Raw genomic sequence first — 23109 nt, forward strand, 5'->3', positions numbered from 1 at the left:
CATGTGTACAGCTCCTAAGAAATTCCCATTGATCCTGAGCTAAGCAATGTGTTCATGTGTATGTATGGCAGAAAGCCTCAAAACTGATGCGCACAGAAACATAAACAGAGGATATACACAACACAAAACTTGATACTATGTGCCATCCCATTTCAGACGATAGTATTTCTCAGTCACCACTTTGAGAATTTAGAATTCAACACCATGAACCTCTCCTCATTTTCATCTAATGTCTTCCATTGTCTTTCTAATGCCCGAACATGGTCATTCAACTGATAAAATGCACTAAAGGATAATGATCTATGGGCGATTTCATGGTCAGAATGTGTGAAAACCAGCGAAATTTTCAAAAGAAAACAATTCAGGGGGGCAGCAACTATATGAGTCATGAAAAGTTGATGGATGACAGACAGGTAATATTGATCATGTATTCTGTGCGGCCATCACAAATGTAATGTGTTGACGTTCAGAAGCAGAGTAGTTGGTGTGTCTGGAACCAAAGACTCAGCACAGAGAAATCTGATGTGGAAGAATGTATGTATAGAGTGTTCTAAAGCCAAAGAGAAAACATTATTGTCATGGAGTAGGATACTTGTAGACCACACTGAAAACCAGGTTAAGCAAAAACATAATATAATGCTGATTACTGTCTTATTTCTTGTCAGAGATTATAATACATATGCCTTTAACTGAAGACTTATCTTCATATACATATATGTGAGTACAAGAGACCAAAATGTATCGTGACAAGAGGGTGGAGTGTGGTCAAATAGGGTTTAGTCCACTGTTGTTGAATTCAGTTCAGTGAAGTTGGATTATTGCTATGTAGTTCATATTTGGACATTAAATTCAGGTTGGTCATATAGGCCTATTTTCACTGAAATTAATTTAGAACATGGGCCAATTCAAAATGTCATATCCTTGCAAGTGAGGACAGAATGAGAAATACATACATATTAAAAAATAATAAATATATATGTATTGCATACTCCTCTTATTGGATACTACAAAATCAGAACACATTTCTACACCAAGTGTACTGCAACTCAGGTCCCTCACATGAAACACACACATATCGAGAAGTTAAGTGATTTTACCTTTTTACATTATCAGCCCTTTTAAGTTAGTACATCAAAATATCCGTTTATAATATTGTGACATGACAACTGTAAGCCAGAAGAAACTGTCCATTGCATGGTAACAGCCAGTAAACATGTACCATTTCGTTCCCATGGCAACAGATACACATGCAACAATAAAAGAGATTGTTGGAAACAGTGGTTTCTATTAGGTCCGCCCCAAGACTACATAACAGTGGCCCTCATATGGAGGTGGGGTCGAGTAACTCCACCGTGACCCTGCGAGTCATAGGAGGTGACAAAAAGGGAAGTCTCAAATCTGAGACAGTAAAATATGGTCACAAGTCCCAAGGGAAACAGATCCAAGAAAGGCTGCGCTGGCAAGGGCCAGCAGCAGCACATACAAAAAAAGGAGGGTGCCCCAAAAAAAACAAGACCATAACTGTCAAACAGTAATAAATATCTTGTCATGAGCCCCAAATAGGACTCAACACCAACACTTACAGACAGACTGACTATCAGTTGTAATTTGACTTTGACTTTGACTTCAACTTTAATACTTGGTGATGGTCAAGTATAAACCATTCAGCTGACTAGCTCAGTTTCAGGGTGGTTAAATTAAATAAGGCATAATCTGCTGCACAAGCCTGAATTGACAAAAACCCCCCATACATACTGTCTTAGTGTTACATAGAACAGTGCAGTTACAAAGGATGCATGATGCCCATATAGACCTGGACGCCGTGACGGCACAGATATCCTCATGCTACAACTACTATTCAACAAATGTAGTGCCTCCACAGAAATACCAACCCCAGCCCTCGCTGAAGAGGAGGATCCATTTCTCAAACTGTACATGTCTACAAGAAAAAAGATCTTGGTCAAAAGTCTTGACAAGGCCTTAAGCCAAGAATGACTGTGCTGGCGATGACCAGTAGCAATTTAGTGACTGACCGACTGAACTTAGTGAGTCACCGTCATGTGCAGTTGCAGCCATGAGTCATATATGAGAAGGCTGGCAGCAATGTGAAAAGAAGACAAAATTGGTGGGATTCATTTCCAAGCAATGACTGGTGAAGACACAGCAGAATGAGAAGACCTAATGTGTGCTGGAGTGAGAAGTAAAGTGTGTGAATTAGTGACAGTGCTTATAATTACTTGTAGTTACTGTTTAAAGTGTTCAATAAATCCACTCATCAATCCACTTCCCATGCTAGTCACTAATGAGTCACAATATACAATCAGTCAAGACCATTACATAACTTCAAAGCACAGGTTCTACAAGAAACCTGAAGCATGTAATGAATGGTCAGAAACAAGAACACACAATTACAATTTCAATTTCCTACCATTCACGCCTAATAAACAGTCACATGATCTAGTTTTTCCTTTGACAAATAAAGTTTGCCTTTAAGTGTATTAAATTTACTCCTTATTAAATGTAAAAAAATGGAGATGTAAACCACCTGATACAAAGCAAGTGAAGACTGGTACTAGGTAACAGAGCACATCTCCAACATATGTCACACAGAATACCTGCCCTCACATAGCTCAGTCAAGATATCTTATGAAGGCATGGGGAAAGTGTTTCAAATACAGGATTTGCACGAACTACATGGCCAATGTCTGAAATATTCCATATAAAAATCTTCATAAAAGAACAAGAGTTCTATGCTAATCCCACTGACATCAAAGATTCAACTTCAGGATTTGGTTTTGAGTAAGAATATTTGATTACAGGCTTCCTGTTCTTAGTTTGAAGTGCCTATATTTTTCTTTGTAGAAGCCAAAAATAGCAAATCTACATACCTAGGCTTCAACTATGGTCTCTTAACTGATGGGGATGCTGTAAGGGTTATCATCTGCTTAGAGAACTAGCCTAGGAAGCATATATACACCAATCAGATGCATGCTGATGCTAGTTGTGAGTGACTGCATCTACTGCTTGCTTGGACTGAGAGAACGGCATCACAGTAGTTGAAATGGAGAGCAATGGGAAGGAGTCAATTCATGGTCATGTTCACAGCCACTGAGAAACCATAACAGAACTGCAGTCAGCAGGCTCAAAATACTAAACATGAAGAATCAGTGATTAACCTTTAAATGCCGGACTTCTAAAATGGTGGTAAGCTTGAGCTGGCCGGAGTATATTTAAATGCCCACAGCTACTCTACGTTTAAATATCTGTTCCTGTTAGGGTGCTTAAACAATTTTAAGCATTGTGTTTAAAAATGCTGTATCTAACTCAATTTTTATGATAAATGGATGGAATTAACTTTGTTTGTATCAGCAAAGAACATAGTGTCGCATATTAGCGGAAGATTTGAAAATTTTCATACAAAGAGTTATACTGTATTTTCAATTTTTATTTTCTTTTAATTTTGATGCGTACTGCAAAAATGTTTTCCCAGTTCTTCACAGAGTTGTTCTGCATTATAAATTCATTTCTGTTTGTAACACTTGACAAATTTTAGCAGTCCCTGGTGTCATAAAACAGATGGAAGCAATAAAATCATTTGGTCTTCTGCTAGCACTGCTTACACTCTTTGGATTTTCGAATCTTTTGACCAAAGGACAGAAGAATGAAAGAATGGCTATTCAAGAGAAAGCTAGTGGGGCCCCTTCTTCAGTGCTAAGACCTTCCGTTATAGCTGCAAGAGATTATTGCCCTTTCTAGGGTCATGAACAGAAAGTTGCATCGTGGCTGAGATACAGAGGGCGATCTGTTTCCTATGCATTCGTAGTGAAATCAAATACTGTAGTTTCATTTCAGCCTATATATACACATCAAGCAGATAACAACAAAAAAGGTATGTACTTGTACATGGAATTTTACTATATATTTTTAACACATTAATCTGCAGAATCTGCAATAAAAGTACTGGCTCGTGGATGAGTCCGGGCATAACTCATACATACATTCTTTTTGCTGTTGTTCACTTAGGTATCATTTTAATTACTCTATTATGGTTTTACTCAAGTCTGTCTGATAATTACTATATTTAAAAATAAATATTTGGGACTGTGAATGCACTTCTACTAGCGACGTGTGCGTACGCTTCCACTAGCGGAATTTAAATGCCCGACTGGCCAAAACGGGGTACTTTGGCCACAGCAACCATACTCATCACTGGCCCGATGGGGGCACTTCAGACGTTAAAGGTTAATTGCAACTGTTACACATATAACATTGAATTAAGAATGATGATACTGGTGAGATTTTCGACACAATCACACTGTCATCACAGCTGCCAATTTCACATATCTGATTTTACAATCAGCAGTCATTTAAGAATAGTCAGCATGGTTGTACAATTTTATTTATCCTCTCTTCCAGCTGTTATCACAGATACATATTCAGTAAGTTGCGTGGTTATACTTTATCTGTGTATTTTGCACTTCATTGTGTACTCAAACTGTTCATTGTACTTTTCAGTACACCGCAAGTCTTTTTGCATTTTCTTTTCTCCCTTCTCTCATAAGTTTCAAAACTAAATTTTAATTTCATGAAATTTTTATTTCACCTAGATGTGTTACTAGCTGCAGTAGTAATATCCACATATACCTAAATGATTGCAGACTCAATTTCTGTACATTTTTAAACTTTTAAGAGCATAAAACTGATAAAACTGTAACTGTTATCTAATCATACACAATTACAAAGCCAGTGACCACACCTATACATTTGCATCTGGTGTTAAACATACCATGAAACCCTCACCTCACTTCAGTGTTTTCAGAAATTTTATATGTGAACTGGAAAAACATGTATCAACAATCACTCACTAAAACTTCTGTTGTTGTGAAACAGAAATATTTGCTATGTTGGCCATCAAGTGCTTGCAGTTACAAATAGGAGTGATTACTGTGTAGCCTTTAGGAACCCTGCAAGGCTTGGGGTTCATGCTGCATGTCTTGGTACTGACAGATCTCATATTGACACAGTTACTGTTTAATCAATATTGAAGGAAATGGGGGCTCTGGTCTAGAAAACCGAGATTAACAGAGGTAGGGATCCTTTGTGCTGACCACGCAACATCCACTACCTGCAAAAGTTGCACTAACTTTGCCGACAAGCAGCGGTTGCTCAGTCAGTATAGTTCGCTTGCAGACTACAGGCCACGGAGTTTTTCTTTTTTGGTGCTTACCGATTTCTTAGTCTCTTCCAGCAGACATAACACTACACAAAAGTAACAGAATCTGGAGAGAGATGATGTTTTTGTATTAGATGTCACTCTGGAACATATGTAATAGTATTAAGACTCCAGTGCAAAAACAGAAATTGAGTTATTGGTGTTAACAAACACAAATGCTACAAGGTGCAAGGCACAGATCTGACTGGTAGAACAAGTCAGTATCATGCTGAAGATTGTTAAAATTACACATATGAGATATCCAGTTCACATCAAAACACAGACTCTGCAATTAACCTGATTACTTATAAAACTAACCTCATAGGATGAAAATATGTCAATATACATTTAAACCATTTTAGCTTGTGTAGGTTTGCATATTCCATGCTGTCTGCCCCCATATTGTATTTGTACTAAAGTCAGCACCTGTCTATACTCTTTTGGCAAATGCTAGTGTTCTTCACTCACACATTCAATCTAAGATATAACACATTATTGAGCCGAGAATTCTGAATCCATGTGTACAAAACAATAATAAATACTTGTGCACAAAGATTCCATTTGGCAACAGCACAAAGTCTCTTACAGAAGTCAATAACCACTGCTGATGTACATAATTCATGAGCTACAAGTAGTTGCCCTTGCAGCATGAATTTGTTTCAGAAAACAGAGCACCAAAGAGGTTCATGGCATGTGTCTGGATACAGAGAAACATATTACACTTTCAAATTCTGAGAGACTAATCATTCCAGGCAAAACAGTTCGCATCAGACTAATAATTAAACTGACTTGTAATCCAACAATACAGAAATAAATATACTAAGTCTTAAAAGTAAATTCGTAATGTTAGATACTGTGTCTTGACTCAGTCCATCACAACACTTAATGCACAAATACAAGCTGTTGTAATGTATCATCCATTTAAAGACAAAAGCCAAGATATCCAATTCAACTTGATAAGACTTGAACACAGAGACAAATTTCAGTGGTGGAAGATTGTGTATTCTTTGTTTTCAATTGAAGGGTGCAAAATTATTCTTTGTTCTCATTCAAAGGGTGTAAGTCACAAAATGTAATGCTCTCAACAGTGAATGGAAATTACTATTAAATGTATGTGAGAACGATAAAATTTACTTTTAATTCATTACTGCTACTCTTTTATATGAGTATAATGATATTACACACAATCGTTTTGTTATTCAGTTTCATTATTAACAGACATTATTTTGTATGTTCACTTTTTTATATCTGTATTAGGTGCAGAGTAGAAAATACACGACCTCTCTAAAATGATGCTCTGGTTTTAATTGCATGTAATTACCTAATTACATAACAAACTTCATTGCAATTGGTGTATCTGAGTTCAGCAGTCCTGGGAGAATGCACTGCACCTGGTAATAATGCCATGAAGCTGCAGTAATCAAGATGGCATACTCATCAGATCAGAATGTGTTTTAATGAAGAGATTTTACCAGACAACTCACCATGAAATTCAGCTACAGATGCTCATGGAAGCCAATGGTGCAGACACTAACAGTGTGTTTACATGACTGTCAATCTTCAAAGTCTGCTTAATTTGGAGACACCAAATACAGTGATGTTTGCACTGTAGTTGCATAATTACATGCAATTAAAACTGGTGAATCTATTTTGAAGTACCCTGTACATTCTACATGAAGAAACTTCTTAACAATACTGTGATGATCAATTTTGATTATGTAATGTGACATCATTTAATGGTAATTTTATCTGGTCTATATCTGAGCACACAAGGATATTAGAGTTTAGATGGGACAATCATAATTTTATTTTTTATTTAAGAATTCATTCTGATTTTCCTAGTTCCTGCAGTTTCTAAAGCAATCAGTTCCATCTAAGTCCTAAACAAATGCAGGTGCACACAATCATCTGTATAACTTTCCATACTTCAGTTACAAGTACATCAAAGATAGATAAACATTTCAGTGTTTTTGTACTTATTCAGACCTGCATTTCATTATCTTCTCACTGGATCCTGTACAGCACAGGTCTGAATCCTGGCATGAATACATGGGCATCAAAACGAACTCAAATAACCAAGGGCTGATCCTCATTAAGACCGACAGATGTACATCTTCATGCCATGGTGAACACTGCTGGCTATTGGATGGATTCCACTGAGACATATTAATGCACTTGGCCGCAATGTGTTGCTGTTTCTGTTCTGAAATGTCTTTTTTCTTGTTCTTCCAGTCTGTCAGTTGGATTCATTGTTGCGGCAAAGGAGACGGTGTGCCACTTGCTCTACACTACAGGCAAGGTGACATCTTAACCTCATGTCAATAAGCAAAAGGCCAATTGCTAAAGTTGTAGTACTTCTAACAACTCCACTGCTTCCTAGCTACTATCTTGAGAGAGGAACCAGCATTGTACCTACAATCAGCCATGGTTTGACACAGAGTCAGAATCTGTCTGTGTAATATTAATCCTGCTGAGGACTGTATGTAGCACCAGAACAGAGCATGGTCCAACTGGTTGCTAAAGTCTCACTTCAGGGGAGATGAGCAACAACAATAATATTGATAAATTTTAAACACATGACTGACTGACTTTTCTCCCAGGACTTACAGGACAGGGGTTGTTATTACTGCTGCTGAGTTTTGCTTGAGTGTTTCGAGATGTTTTCGTACTGCTAACTGTGCTTCTCTCGAGGTAGAGGTGCTGTTGCTTGCTGGTGATGATGTGGATTAGATTGCTGAGATGACTGTTCTGGTATTACAGGCGACTTATTACTGCTGTCATCTGTCACGATGAGAAGGGACAAAGCCTCCAAGGACTGCCTTACCTTATGGAGAGAAAATTGGAAACTTAATTAATTAATATTCTGAGCCAACACAGAAACTTTAACTATTTAAGAGCTGATAGCTTTAAAGCCTTTTAGCTGTGACCGATTCTTTCTAATAGTATTATGTTGAAACTGTCCACTGTCTGAGAGACATATTTCACATATACATGACATGACGATCACACAGCTTCCTCTCCAATGAAACAGGAAGTGAATGCATAAAAAGTAAAGTCATTCCTGTGCCTAAATAATTAAGCACCAAGCCATGATAATATATGGGGAAGTGGGGGTACAGCTCCACCATCCTTAACCACAGAACTAGATTGAGGTGAGTGGTCAACTTCATGCTCCTGCTGATTTAACCTTCAGGGAAAGAACCCCTGGCACCTGCTGTTATATAAGGCTGGGTGGGCCTCAGAGCCGGTCTGAAGGTTATGAAGAAGATACAAATCTCTTACTCCTATGGGAATTCAACCATGACTTCTTCAGTCACCCAGCCTGTAGCCAAACTGCAAAGCTGACTGAGCTGTCCTGCTCTTTGTCCATAAATTTAACATAAATATAGTTGCATTTAATTTATGTATGCATTTATTTGTGGGTTACTTAATAACAATGAACTACCCCAGTGGTCTAGTGGTCATTGTTAACAGCCACATACTAAAAAGGTCCCAGCTTTGATCCTTTCATCACTAAGACCAAAATAAAAAATAAATAATACTTGTCACCATAATGACAGTCACTTGAAGATGAGAGCAGAATTCCATACCTCAGACAATTGACAATGTCTTATGTAATACTCACAGCTAACTAACAGCCTGACTAATTAGTCAATTAAATAACAATGCAACTACATCCTTGGCACAGTGGTCTTGCCTCAGAAATCTGTCACTTAAGTTTATTGTTAAGGACTCAGAACACTCATAATCATAACAAGCCTGCCATTAGCCTTTCTTCTGACAACTTATTTCCTATCAATGTTCAGTATAGAGAAATATCATTTATCTTAAAGTGAATGTTAGTGACAATGTGCATCAAGAAAATAAAGAATACACTATCATATGTGAAGCTCGTTTTAAAGGCACTGAACTGAGAATGAATGCTCACCAGCTTAAGTATGGCTGGCTGTACAAGTATAACAATGCCTCATACCCAAGGAGGCATCCTGCAGTGGAAAACCTCGTCTATAAACAGGACAAGTTTAATGGTAAAATGAGAAATATTAAAAATGAAATTCTCCCAGAAATACAACTGCTATATGATGACCATGTAGCCTGCTACCCTAAAGGATGGAGTGGGTGAGGAGGCTCAAATCTCTTGGCCCCCGAGACCTTCTGATCTTACATCACACTTCCTGTTGTGAGGCCATGTCAAGGAACATACTCAATTCAAGAAATATTTATATAGCATTCACAAACCATTGCTGAATATGACCGTGCTACACAGGACATGACAGATGTTGTCAGCAAGGTTACTAGAGGTACATACATGGAACACATAATTATTTGCCCCAGCTAAACACAGTATAATTGGTTACTACTTATAGAAATGAAACGAGTTGCTCTAGACTTAATGCTCAAGACCCGTATTTGACAGTCACTCAGTTCAAATGTGGGCTGCAACTGATAGATTTTTTGTGGTTTCCCTCAGTCCCTCCAGCCAAATTCTGTGATAGTACCCAAATTAAACCAAAAATGCTTCATTTCAAGTCTGTTTCAATCCATCTGCCATCTTACCATCCAAAGCTATGTAGTCTTAATACTGAAAAAATGTTGTTAAATAACCCACAGAGAAAACGACTCCTAAATTAGTTTAGCATATATGAACATTTGTATTTGATCAGGTCTGTTTGAAACACTTTGTTCCTGGTAAACAATCAAGCACAGCTTTCAAGAAGATCCATTTTAGACAGGTTAATGCAGTACAAAGTATTTTTATTTTTGAGTAAATTAGTAAAATTCTTCAGTTAGTTAGTTAGTTAGTTATTGGAGAGGGTGGGTTTCCCCATGCACTGAGACCTGTATTGGTCCATTGTGCTTCCCTCTATGATTTCTACCAGTCTCTATATCCTACCGGTACTGGTGCTTACCATCAGTCCCGCCCAGCCAGCAAGACCGGCTCTACTCTCTGAGAGGTATCTATAATGCTTCCTCCATCTACCAGAGGTATTAGAGACTGCTGTTGGGCGGGAAACGTCCGTTGATTTGGCTCAGTGACCTCCTTTGGAGATATGAGGTTCTTTTACGTGCCATAAAGCTACGACACGGGACCCACGGCTTAAAGTCCCTCCCGGAGGACTTGTTCCCTGAATTTTTCCGCCCTTAAAAATTCGACAACCTCCGCCGGGTATTTGAACCCCTGTACTATGAGTCATGAGGTGGGAACGTTACCTCTAGACTACAGAGGCCGCTTAGTAAAACTCTTGCAATTTATATTAGGATTCAAATCTCAGCTCCTCAATGTACATTGATTACTGCTGTTTAACTTGAGATGAGGAAGTCAGTGAACTTAGTAAGGTGTTACACATGTACATCGGTCCTCAGTTGACAGAGCACATTGCTAGAATTTTATTGATACATTGCACCACTCACCTCCATTTAGTGCTGAGGTCAAGAAAATGTGCATCTATACAACCCACATGCCTTCAGTGCATTGTGCTAAATTATGGACCACTTTAACTTTACCTTTCACACTCTGACACTGAAGATGGAAACAGTGTGTACCTCTGACACAATGCTAACTTTCTATGAGACTACAATGTGTGACATCTCTTTGTCGTCACTGCCATGAGAAGCTCAGAGTTAAGAGTATATATAAATATTTTAAAGTATTGGTGCACGAATAAATAAGTGTTCCATATTTAGTATGTTTCTTTTTAAAGTCATAAACATACAGCATTTTGAAATATTCCATACTGTAAATTACGTGATTTTTCGTACCTTTGCTAACTGGTCCAAATTGGCATTCAGAAACTCTTGGACTTCATTTGCAGATTTCGTGTGAAGATGAGTCTGCCATTTCAAGATCTCCTGGTACACTTCATCACTAGGAAGATATAGAAATCTGTGATTTTGGTTAATTTGTCTTTAAATATTATTATCCTGGGTTTCCAAACATCAAACAGATTCAGAATGAGGTACAGAGTATTGTGGGCTGCTAGTACTGACTCCTTCATCAGTGCTTAACCCAAACTGCTGACCCAGCTGTGTGCAGAGTTAACAAATGTTTTGATGGACAGCAATCAAGTATTGAAGTCCAAATCAATAATCACTGCAGTATTCCTCTGTTTCCATTTTGTGAACATGAATGACATGCAGATGTCAGGCACAGCAATCCACTGCCAACTATGGTAGCTGATTTTATGTATCTGCAGTTTCTACTATGTGTACACATGGAGCCTAAACAAAATGGACATGAGATTTGGTACATGGAGCGTCAGAAGTATGTATAGGGCAGGTTCACTCAGGGCAGTGATGGAAGAAATCTCAAAATATAAGTTAGATTTAGTAGGAGTACAGGTGGTCAGATGGGACAGAGCTGGCATCGCACTAGCAGGTGAATATATATTTTTTTTATGGAAAGGGGAATGAAAATCATGAATTAGGTACAGGTTTTTTCATACATAAGAGAATTGTTATCGGCAGTTAAGAGGGCAGAGTTCATCGGTGATAGGAAATCATTTACGTGGGTTACTTCAAAAGTCATGGCAAATAATTTTGGGGGGCAAACACGTTACGGTGAAGAAAGTTCAAAATATACCCCTCCGATTGGCTTAGTCAGATCAGGTAGATGTGAAGGGGCACAGGTATAGTAAGCAAGAAAAATTGCACATTACGGAATGACTGTTGTTTTTTCATTCTTTAATCCTCAAAAAATTCAATTGTGATTAAGAAATAAAAAATTTAATGTTTCATGTTTCATCAATGGAAATTATCCAATTCAAGAAACTGTCTCCTTCAATTTCATATCATTCAAAGTTCACATGACTTGCTTCATAACGTGTCCACTTTTGAACCTCATTTAATTCATGTGGCACCCACTTCGCTGCAATCTTGTGCATTTGTAGGTCTTTTCGTAAAATTCGATGCACGGTTGCCTGGTCAATCCCTGTGTGTCTCTCTAACTCCTTCAGAGACCAGCGCCTATCTTTCTCCATGCACTGGGTGATCATGGCACAAGAAACAACGGTACGAAAGGACACTACATTGCAAGGCGGCACTTGCTTCTCTTCATGTTGGAATGCTTCTATCCACCTTGCAACAGCTCTGTATGGTAGAGCACGATCACCCAGAGCTTCCACAAGCTCTGGGTGACATTCAGTCGCATTTCTGCTGCGATTCCTCCAGGCCATCAGACTCTCCCAAAACAACAACCCAGAGCACACAATTCTTCACAGTCATCACCATGAGAATTTGAAGTCCACAAAAGAGTAATCACCTGCTTGATCTCAATACTGAATAAATTATGCATGCAAATTTCAGTCATGTCATAGCTCAAGCGGTTAGTCACTAGCTTCCCACTGTGGTGGCCTGGGTTCGAGCCCGGGTCTGCTCAAGCAGGATTTGTGGTGGACAAAGTGGTGCTGGGGCAGGTTTTCTCCAAGTAGTTCGATTTCCCCTGCCAATCTTCATTCCACCAAGATCCCAATCATCATAATCACCCGGGGCAGGTACAATAGGCCAATCAATGACCGACGTGCTGATTGGACCCAAATGGACTCCACCCCCCACTATGCAAATTCAAGTTTTAATTTAATGCATGCAAATGTGAAGTTGTTACAGCAGAAACATAATGATGAGGAACATGTTAGGCAACATTGATAAGCAGACACCTAACTGAAAGTGCATTAGATACTTAGCTTAGTCTGAACTAGTGCAAACACATAGGCAATCATGATGCTGATGCTACTAACATGCTACTGCAGGATGTGCAGACATCAATTCTGTCTATATATTCTCCAACTGGAATGTGGTAGCAGCTGTCTGAGAATATTAGGCACAATTCCTACTGGCCAACGTCTCACTGGCAAACGTTTTATGCATAAAGACAGATTTAAAAAAAAAAAGAAGCGAATTTCCATACAGCAAACAGATGACGAAGATGACGTTATACTTTAGAGGATGGACAGCAGTCCGGTCACCAGTGTCTTACATGATATCTGAAAGCCATGTTCCAGAAATGAGGGTACAGAGAACTGAACTTTTACCAGCAGCATACTCAAGCGCTTGAGCCTGTATATATGTGTCACTGCGTCATTCAAAATAATCAGTTCATTCCTCAAAGTCTGTTTGCTCTCAGGGTTATGCTGAAAAGGGATGCAATAATGGCGCATATGTTCTTATTCAGAGGCCTTTGAGGATTCAAATGAAACAATTAACACAGACTCTGAGCTAACAGTCAGAGTGGAGGTTCTAAATGATGATGCATAATTCACAGAACCACTGGTCTCTTCTGAAGATAGCATGAAGTTGCCTGAGAGGTGACAGTACCCACTTTAGGCAATTAGTGTAACAACTTTCTGTTTCAGTAAAAGGTGTAAAACAGCAAACTTTCAGGCAGTTAGTTGCCAGTTTCCCAATGTGTTGGCTTGAGTTCGATCTAAGGTCATATGTGGGATTTGTGGTACATGAAGTGGTAGTGGAGCGGGTTTCTTCAAATATTTTGGTTTCAACTGCCAATTTTCATTCAACCAACTGCTCCACATTCATTAATCATCCTGTCGTTTGGCGCTGCATATTCTGAATACTGATAGGGTCATTAAATAGTCAACTAAGAAACCAACCAACCAACCAACCAACCAACCAACCAACCAACCAACCAACCAACCAACCAACCAGTGAACTTGCTTGCTCTCTTTACTTCCCTTAAAGACTTCAAATATCCATAACTGCACCAATATTGACAGCAGACAGATGATTACTCTTTTTTTTTTACTTGCAGTAGCATCCCCTGAACTTAGGTGAAGAACTGACTTTCTGTCATGGGGCACTTGGCATAGATCTGTTTACAGTGGGTAGACTGAAATAGGGATGAAAACAGAATTATTCAACGTTACAGACAAACTCATAACATTTATTATTAAAGAGAAATGAAATGCTATCATATTTTCTATAAGTCTCTACAAAATTCTTTTCTTGTGCTTATGGCTCAGATGTAAAACACCAAACAACTTTCAACTAACTGCCAGCTTGAAAAGAATTTTCTTGTTCTCATCAAGATTCGGTTAGTGGGGGGGGGGTCCAACTGGGTCCACTCAGCACGGCAGCCACTAATTGGCCTATTGTAACCTGCCCTGAGTGATTATGATGATGGAGCATTTGGTGGAATGAAGACTGGCAAGGGAAACCGAAGCACTCAGAGAAAACCCGCTCCAGCGCCACTTTTTCCACCACAAATCCCACTTGACCAGACCTGGGCCAGCAGCTAACCACTTGAGCTATGGCGCAGTCTTTCTCATCAAGATAGGTGATGAAACACATGGTACTGTCCCAATAGGAGTGCTTCCATAACAGACAGTGTCATGGAATCTCTTACGTACCTGCCTGTGATGACAGGATTTTCAGGAAACCGGTGGTGTATTCGTCCAATGCGGTACAGCAGGAATGCTGCAGACAGGAACAGCAGAACCAGCAAACCAGTAGCTATGATTAGGATTAGTGTTGGTTGTGGAAATAAAGATGTGAAGGCGTTATCCCTTGTAAACCGCTTCGGTTTCTCCGACACTTTAACGTTACCATTTGGTAACCTCGACGTACAACCTGTTAGTACAATATAAACAATATATCATTGATGATAACATGAAGATACAGAAGATGTGTTGGCTCAAATGTGGGCAAACAATCTAATTAGACTGACTGCTATATTTTCCGGTCACTGGCTTCTCTCAGAAAAGCTTTTTCGTGTCACATTTGACACAAACTGAAAATGAGTAATAGAATAGTAGGAAATACTATGTTGTGAAGACCTATTGTTGTATGGAGGTATCACAACCACATTCATAACTTCAGCATTATATGGGAATAGTGGTCCTTATGCTGAAGTAAACACTATGCTGTGAAGACCTATTGTCGAATGGAGGTATCACAACCACATTCATAACTTCAGCATTATATGGAGAAGAGTGGGCGGCTTTAAGCTCTGAACACTTTACTTCCCCATACGGAGCTCACAGGAGACTACATGGGCCCCAAAACAGACATCAGTATGTTTTGGAGATGGCAGTAGGAGAGTAAAAGTAACCAAATATTATTCTCAATTAAGAGTACTCTTTTCTGAGATGACAAGCATAAACGTTATATAAATTATCACATCAATTCCTGTCAAACACAACAATTCACCCAATAAGTCACTCATACTTTATGGGGTACAATTGGGTTTTATTGGTCTAGAATACAATGTCACCACATGTTTCGGCTCACAGGCAATATAATGAGCAAGTCTTATTACTACTGAATTGTGAATTATATACGGATCCATATATTACTCTTATCTGGTGTGTTACAAAATAAAATGAAATGAAAAAATAAATGATGTATTTACACGATTTGATTCTAATTGTGTTGATAGATTTGTAGTCTATTACTCAAGCCATGACTGGTTCTTCTATTAACCCCGCCAGAAAAATGCGAGACCAAATGTTAGCCATGAAAGTGTTAAAACTGAAATTAAAGAAAGCATCTGCTTACAGACAAATGAACTTAACGCCCTAGTCAAGATCTTTACGAGTCACAGGCAACATCGTGGAATGAACAGTAGAACACCGATTATCTTAATTAATTAGTGACAAAGGTGTTTGGATAATCAAAAAGTTGGATAATTGGACTAAATTCTTATCCACAAAAGCACTGTAACACTATTATAATGTACTGTAGCAACAGATAGGAGCCATGGTAGTGTAGTAGGTATAGTGACTGGCTACGGGCTGGACAACTAAGGAGTCGGAATTTTGAGTCCCAGTAGGGTCAACAAATTTCTCTTCTCCACGTCATCCAGGCCATAGGTAGTCGCTATAATGACTACGCTAGCCTGGCTCCATAATATAACAACAAAAATTAAAAAAGAAAACTTTTAAAACAGATGAAACATGAAAAATTAATAAATATTGGAACATGTCTGCTGTGTGACTTTGGCACAGTGGCTTGTCCCTCTGCAGGCGAGGGCCAGTCCTTTCAGTACCCATCATGATCCTGGGTCCATTCCTTCATCTAGTGGCAGCGCTTCACAGCCAGTTTTCGGTACCTATGCTGTTTCTTCTTTGGTTCTCTGACTGGCATCACTGCAGCGTCTTCTACAGGGACCTCTCGTTATGCCACCTCAGGTTTCCTGTCCAGCCAGGCCATCATCTTTGCCTGGTTGGCTCTCATGTCCTCTCGCAGTTTTACTTGGCCAACGTTTGTTTTTTGTTGGCCAGCTCTCATTTCCTCTCAGATGGCCTTTATCATTTCAGTATTTGTCTTTGCTTGGTTGGCGTCCATTTTTTCTTGCATGGACTCCATCCTGGTGAGCAGGGATTCCAACACTTGTTGTGACTACTTTTTCTTGTGTAGTTGTGTTATATTCAATGTGGTCCAATACTTCTTTTTTTGAATCAGAGCCATGCCACTTCTAACACCAGTGTAACACTTCAGCCATGTGACGCAACACAAATACATATAGCATAGGTCTTTGGGTCAAAATGAATATGTTTATTGATCGCTCAATTTTACACTAGCGACTACAATTGTGGGATTCGAACCCACGCCCACATGGTCAACATGTTACAATATAATTACAAATTGAGAGTTTCAACCACTTTATTTGAAGAAGTGCAACAATGATGTTTAGCAGACAAATCCCTTGGTTTCCCTGATTCGGTTAATTGGCAATTCAAACAATCAGCATTCTGCTGTCTTAACAACAGTATGAAGCAATGGTTTCCTCCAGAGTGTTGGTAACCTCCTACACAGTGTCATAACTCAGAACAATCTCATCTTCGTTTTAACTGTTATAAAATCATTAAATCTGAATTATTAAGGATATATTTGTTTATCAAGCCACATGAAAAAAAAATGTACTGGACTTCTGTATCAAGATCAAAGAGGGTGTTTCTAATGACATGTCCATGATATTGAAGCACGTGTGAGTAGAAATATGTTGTATCGCTGGTAATAATCACATGGAGATTCAATAACAGTCTTGTAAAAACCTCAAGCACTGGCATTGAACATAGTAAAATAGGTAAGTTATACAGTTTAAAAAGGCTCAACTGCTTTTTAATTACCCTGTATTTTTTTTCATTAGAGATAAGACCATAAAGCAGTAGTGTCTGAAAAAAGGTGCTCAGGAAAACATCTGGTCATTAGAGGAATGAAACAAATAGGCAATTCAGGACACGGTGCAAAGAGAAACTCTGTGATATGCATGGGTCACACACCATTTATTAAAGTAATGAAATCAATGACAGTTTAATGAGCGTGATATGCAGCATGGATAGGAAGGCATGAAATGTGAAACTTTTGTGGAAGAAATATCTTTCAACATAGCTGCTTGGAAGGGCAAGAAGCTGTATGAATAATATTATGATAGGTCTTAGGGAAATAGGTCCTGAAAGTGAGAAATGTTTCAGTGGTAGGATCTTGAATCTCTACTGCCAGAAAGGTAGATGGTTTAAGTTCTGTACCAAATCTTATATCTGGATCCATGTTAGAAGTATACAGAACATGTTTTACAAGCCCAAAATATTAACAGCAATAAAATACATGAATGTACTGTATGTTCGTCCATGACATGTATATTGGCCGTCTTGTAGTGCACTCAATTTCACATGTCACTTCACTACATATTTCGGCATCATTGTGCCATCTTCAGGTGTGTTATTTACATCAAGCTATTACATTGCTCGCCATCATGTGTCGTTTATAAAATTATCTAAAATTCACATTCTTCACTAACTATAATAAAATTTGTATATATCAAAATTTGTTAATATCGATCATCTTACACATCATAACTCAAACTCACATACTACGTCATTCTTCCACTATGGGAGTCATTCATCCTATATTTTGTGTGTATTGTGTCTTGTGATGTGTCCTTTTTTGGTTGCGAGCGTTGTCCATTACTTTGTTTTATCTTCAGCTCTGAGCATTTGGTAAGTCAATTTAAACTTTAATCCTTATAGAGAATGTTAAAAGAAGTATTCTTTTGCATTAATGAAAACAAAAATAGATTAAGTTTTATACAACAGGTCATTATAAAAACACCATGCAGGACAAGTTTGCACATTGCAAACTGGTGATAGTAACACCAGAGCAATAAACAATATCATGTAGGGCATTGTCTATTATGTGGGGTACATATGTATGAGATGTCTTGATAGCAGGCTCTTAACCGTCAACAGGTGAGTAAGGGTGCCACTATACGGATAGATTTCAATTTATTTATTTTTTAATTTTTATTTAAAAAGATTATTGGCTTCCAGTGTCAGTATACTAGAGTACTAGACTATTGCACACTCAAAAGGTACCAGACTTTATCCCAACAAACATCAGTCATCATCGTCGTCATCATCCTCATTGTCATCATAATCATCATCATCTCCTTCTTCCTCTACTACCACTACAGTAGCACTGATGTACTGATGAAAATAACAATGACATCAACAGCAAGCCAAAGATGGGAGTACAACCAACACACAAAATATCAGAAATATCAAATGTACCTCAGCCAATGGGCAATGTGCAGCATAATATTCATGTATAATGAATCACCTGATTCACAAATCTTTAAGAGAATCGCCATAAGGATCTGCAGAGTAACTGGACACTGTCTCTGACCATAAGACATAAAGCTTCATATCTTCCAACCCATATGAGATTCAAGGTTTCCACAGAGATGAAAACTGTAATTATGCCCTTCCAGGTTATGACACTGTATGGGTTGCAAGGACATTACTGATACTTAAGAGGAACCTGCTGTCTCCATCTTCAGGTTAAAAGTGAAGCTGTATGAGTAACATTACACAGTCAGAGCATTCAAGCACTGGCAATATGAACAATATCAGTGTCACTTTTGAGATCTTATGCTGTAGAGAATAACTTCAAGCAGTGGCTGGGACCCACAAGGATGTCATGAAACATACTGTGACTGACTGTGTTCCATTTATGATCTTGCAGAAAGGGAACACACCACAAAAAAGGTGGTGAAACACTGACAAAATAATACAACCTAGCACTTGCTGTAGGAAAATCTTACTTTCGGAATGGCTGACATCTGTGGGACTGTCTACAGGTGTGGGTGGACAGGAATGCTCACTTCCGGAACCAGAAGACGAGTCATCTTCGTTAGGGTGTATGTCTCCACTGGCAGAATCCACTTCATCTTTCAGCTCCTGAAAATGATGATGACAAATATGCTATAGTAGACATATGAGCCTTTAGATAATATTTATTATAATCCCATCAACACAAGAGGGTAAACCTTCACTATTCTGGTTGTCAGATATACCAGATCAAAATATGAGAAATGCTGTTCACACTTGAGTACATACATGGCATTTAGGAAGGCAGATACATCACTTGTCTCTTCAGACAAAACTTGACAGTTTCTTCAAACATGCATTATTACATTAAAAAACAAGTACAACTTCTAAGTCTTCTATTGATGACAGTTTTTAAATAAAGGGTCTACAGTGATATACTTCCATTTTTATCAGCATTACTTATATCACTGAATTTTCCTTTTATTTATGTTTGGTTTTTTTCCCTAACTTTTGCTTCACTAATCCAAATGACCTATCTCCCCAATTACTCCAGATCAGCGAGGGCAACGGTGGGGTTTGCTGTCTAGAACATGTTCCGGCACATGCGTGCCATCTTCATGTGCAGTCTTTAGTTCTGATTATATTATCATGTACTTAGCAAGAATTCTTCATATAAATCAAGTGAATCCACTGGTGTGTGTACACTATGTATACTATTACTATAATATACTACTGTTCTTCGTGGAACAGTTTCACCTGAGTTCTTGATGCCACTATTGTTTGCACATGGTGGGAAATTAACTGATTTACTTTGTTTAACAGATATTCTCACTGGGTAGTCCTGTTTTATGTCTTCTGAAGATGAAATGGTGCTGCAGCTGTGTGTCTAGGAAGCAGCTTATGTATTGGAGTTAACATCTGTACAGTGTATAACATGTAGATACATGTAGATTAACTCGATTTACATGGAAAATTTACGCTAAGTACATGATAGAATAATTATAACTAAATTCCTAACCTCTAGATGGCATACATGTGCTGAAACATGTTGTCCTTGAAAGCAAACCTCACATGCTGGAAATAGTGTTGTGCTGATAGAAATATAACAAATATTAATCTACACTGGTTTGCACAACAGGATTCAACAGAATATGAGTACTACAAACCTTTGTCTGTGACTGACATTCCCACAGTGGTGACTATGAAGACTACTGTTTTCTGGAATGTGATGTGTTTTGTGGGAACGTTACCTCCTGAAGATAAGAGGCAGCACGTTATTCTGATACAGAAATAAATATCTACCAGACTACATGGCATCACATCCCATGAGACAGCAATCTTCAAATCTCTGTCTGTTTATATAACTGAGTCCATCAGTTATTTGAGCAGTACGTATACTTACCTTATGTGAACTCATAATCTGATGAAATCATATTAGTTCAGTCCCTGTATTATTATAACACATGAACATATGCACGATTTAAATGGCTCTGAAAAAATAATCAATATTGAAGTAGTTCACTGTATAAAAAAATAAAGGTAAAGTTGTCCCTGTGCTTAACTAATTGAGCACTATGCCATGAAGGTGTATGGGGGACTCGGCACTAGCTGAAGGTGTGGTCAGCTTCATGCCCCGACTGCTTTACTCCTGAGGAAAGAAAGGTAACCACTGGATAGGAGGTTTGGTGGACCACAGAGATGGCCTGGACGATGTGGAGAAAATTCTTGACCCTACCGGGGCTCGAACTCCACCCCCTCGGCCATCCAGCCCATAGGTAGTCACTATACGGACTACACTATCCCAGTTACTTAGTTGACTGTATAATGAAATTGAAAATATGAAGATATATTTTACTAACACTGTATTGGCTGTAAACCATGGGTTATGAGAAAGAATGCAAAAGAAATAAATAGATGCACACAGAAGAGATTTCTTACATCACTCCTGGAAGTAACTTCATTACATAATGAAGAAATATAAAACAGTCTGGAAACTATGAACACAGCTGATGTAGAATATTATCCATGAAATTTGGGTTAACTTGTGGACAGAATGCAAAAAGATATGATTCCTGAAATGATGTACACACATACACTCCCAGAAGAAACAGAAGAATAGCAAGGTCTGGAAGTATATGAAACGACCAGTTCAACCCTCTAAAGCTCTGCGGTTATTGTATGTACCACCTGCTTTATGATATTACAAATCTGCATTCTGTCCACAGTGCATATCTGTGTGTTCCATACGATTCTCACAATAAACAGCAACTGTTTCCCTGTAACAGAGGTGTAATGTGTTTCTGTGAGGTATGAGCTGAATCTGATATATTATTAAGAAGAAATAGGGTTAAGAATTGGGCCACCCTTTTCCTGGGGGATATAAATACGGAGACCTGGCCCTCGAGACTGGGGGAGTCTTGAATCTGAAACCTTAAAACATGGTCATGAGTTCTGCGGACTCAGACCGGAGAATGACTGCACTGGCAAGAGCAAGCAGCAATTGTAAACGACAGACCTGTCCTCTTGTCAGAGGGGGCACCCCACATCAACAAACCCACAACTGTCTGACATAATAATAATCTGGTCTTGGGCACCAGATGGGGGCTTCACACCAAGACAGACTGGTCAACTGACCATCAGTCATAACATAACTTTGACTTTGACTTGGTTAAGTGCTGTACCTTGTAACGAGCCTGAAAATAACCGTGGGCAGATATGTTTCTCTGATTGTGACCTACTGTATATTGCACAGACCTAAATGGAATAATGAATTTGAAGTAATACTGTACATACATTTTGAGATCAGAAATTTCATAATTTACTTTTTGGCACTATTTATCTCGAAAATCATATTAGATTTTCCAAAAAAACACTAAAGCAAGTGCCTCCGGTAGTCTTTTTGGGCACTACTATAAGTAACAAGAAAATGGTATTCATCAGCTGATATATGCTTTTTGCTCTGTAGCTTCCTATCTAAGCTGAAAATGACAATGTTTTTGTTCACAAGTGTTACATTTTCATGTGATGTGAACATAAAGAAGCACTTGTACTCAAGAGTTAAGCACTGCAGACCTTGCATAATACAATACAAGGTAAAAGTAAAGCTAACCCTGTAACAGGCCGGGAGGTCCATGGGGTTGTGCCAAGTCGAGGCTCCCACATTTTTTAGACATTCAGATCAGAGATGGCGGTGAGGTTCTCAGCCTTATGTGCCAGCCGTCCTTTACCCCAGGATCATAGTGTGACTGGAAGGATTAAGTCAAATGAAAAATACAATGACCTCATCGGGAATCGAACCCACGACCTTCCAGCTTGTGGCATAGTGCCTCAGCCAAATACACTACTGCGTGCATAATACAATAACATGTTTAAAACTGCCTCAAAGATTATACTTTCATGCAAATCTGAGAAAACAAAAAGTCAACAATAGAAGTTATATATTACAACTTAAACATGTAAATCAATCGTTATTTAAAATTTTCTTTCCATTTTTAAAGATCTTGGCCCTTAAACCTTGCTTTTACACAGGTGAAAATCTCCATTCATACTGTAGCATGTACACCCATTACCAGGCAACAACCGTGAAACAAACAAATAGACTGCGGCTGTTACTAAACAACAGCCTGTAAACAGCAACAGAGGAATGGTGATTTCTGAGCGGTCCGCGCCAATGATTGCACATGCAACAATGGATACAGCAACAGAACAGTGTGTTCTGTACAGTCCCTGCCGAGATATTATAAGCAGGACAGTTGGTGAAGTTTAGTTAGTGCAGTGTAATGCAGAAAAGTGAACAGTTGGTTGGTGAGTGGGTGTGCGAGTGGGTGGGTGTGTGAC

The 23109-nt window shown here is 38.6% G+C and overlaps 1 protein-coding gene across 5 annotated transcripts in view; it reads right to left on the minus strand.

Annotated features, from left to right (window-relative positions):
* Window positions 1–5161: 5161 nt before the first annotated feature.
* Window positions 5162–23109, minus strand: part of LOC111869901 (GRAM domain-containing protein 2B) — a 246535-nt gene continuing 228587 nt past the window's right edge. For 3 of the 5 annotated variants that reach the window (XM_033753590.1, XM_033753591.1, XM_023861766.2), the window contains 4 exons: window positions 19266–19401; window positions 14572–14791; window positions 10973–11096; window positions 5162–8036 (listed from right to left, as the gene is read on the minus strand). In XM_033753590.1, coding sequence (XP_033609481.1) covers window positions 7884–8036; window positions 10973–11096; window positions 14572–14791; window positions 19266–19401 — 633 coding nt within the window. In that variant the 3' untranslated portion in view covers window positions 5162–7883. The remainder of the gene's footprint in view (window positions 8037–10972; window positions 11097–14571; window positions 14792–19265; window positions 19402–23109) is intronic. The other 2 variants (XM_023861767.2, XM_023861768.2) reach the window with 2 other exon arrangements.

Source organism: Cryptotermes secundus, unplaced genomic scaffold, assembly GCF_002891405.2.
Source record: "Cryptotermes secundus unplaced genomic scaffold, Csec_1.0 scaffold653, whole genome shotgun sequence".
NCBI lineage: Eukaryota > Metazoa > Arthropoda > Insecta > Blattodea > Kalotermitidae > Cryptotermes > Cryptotermes secundus.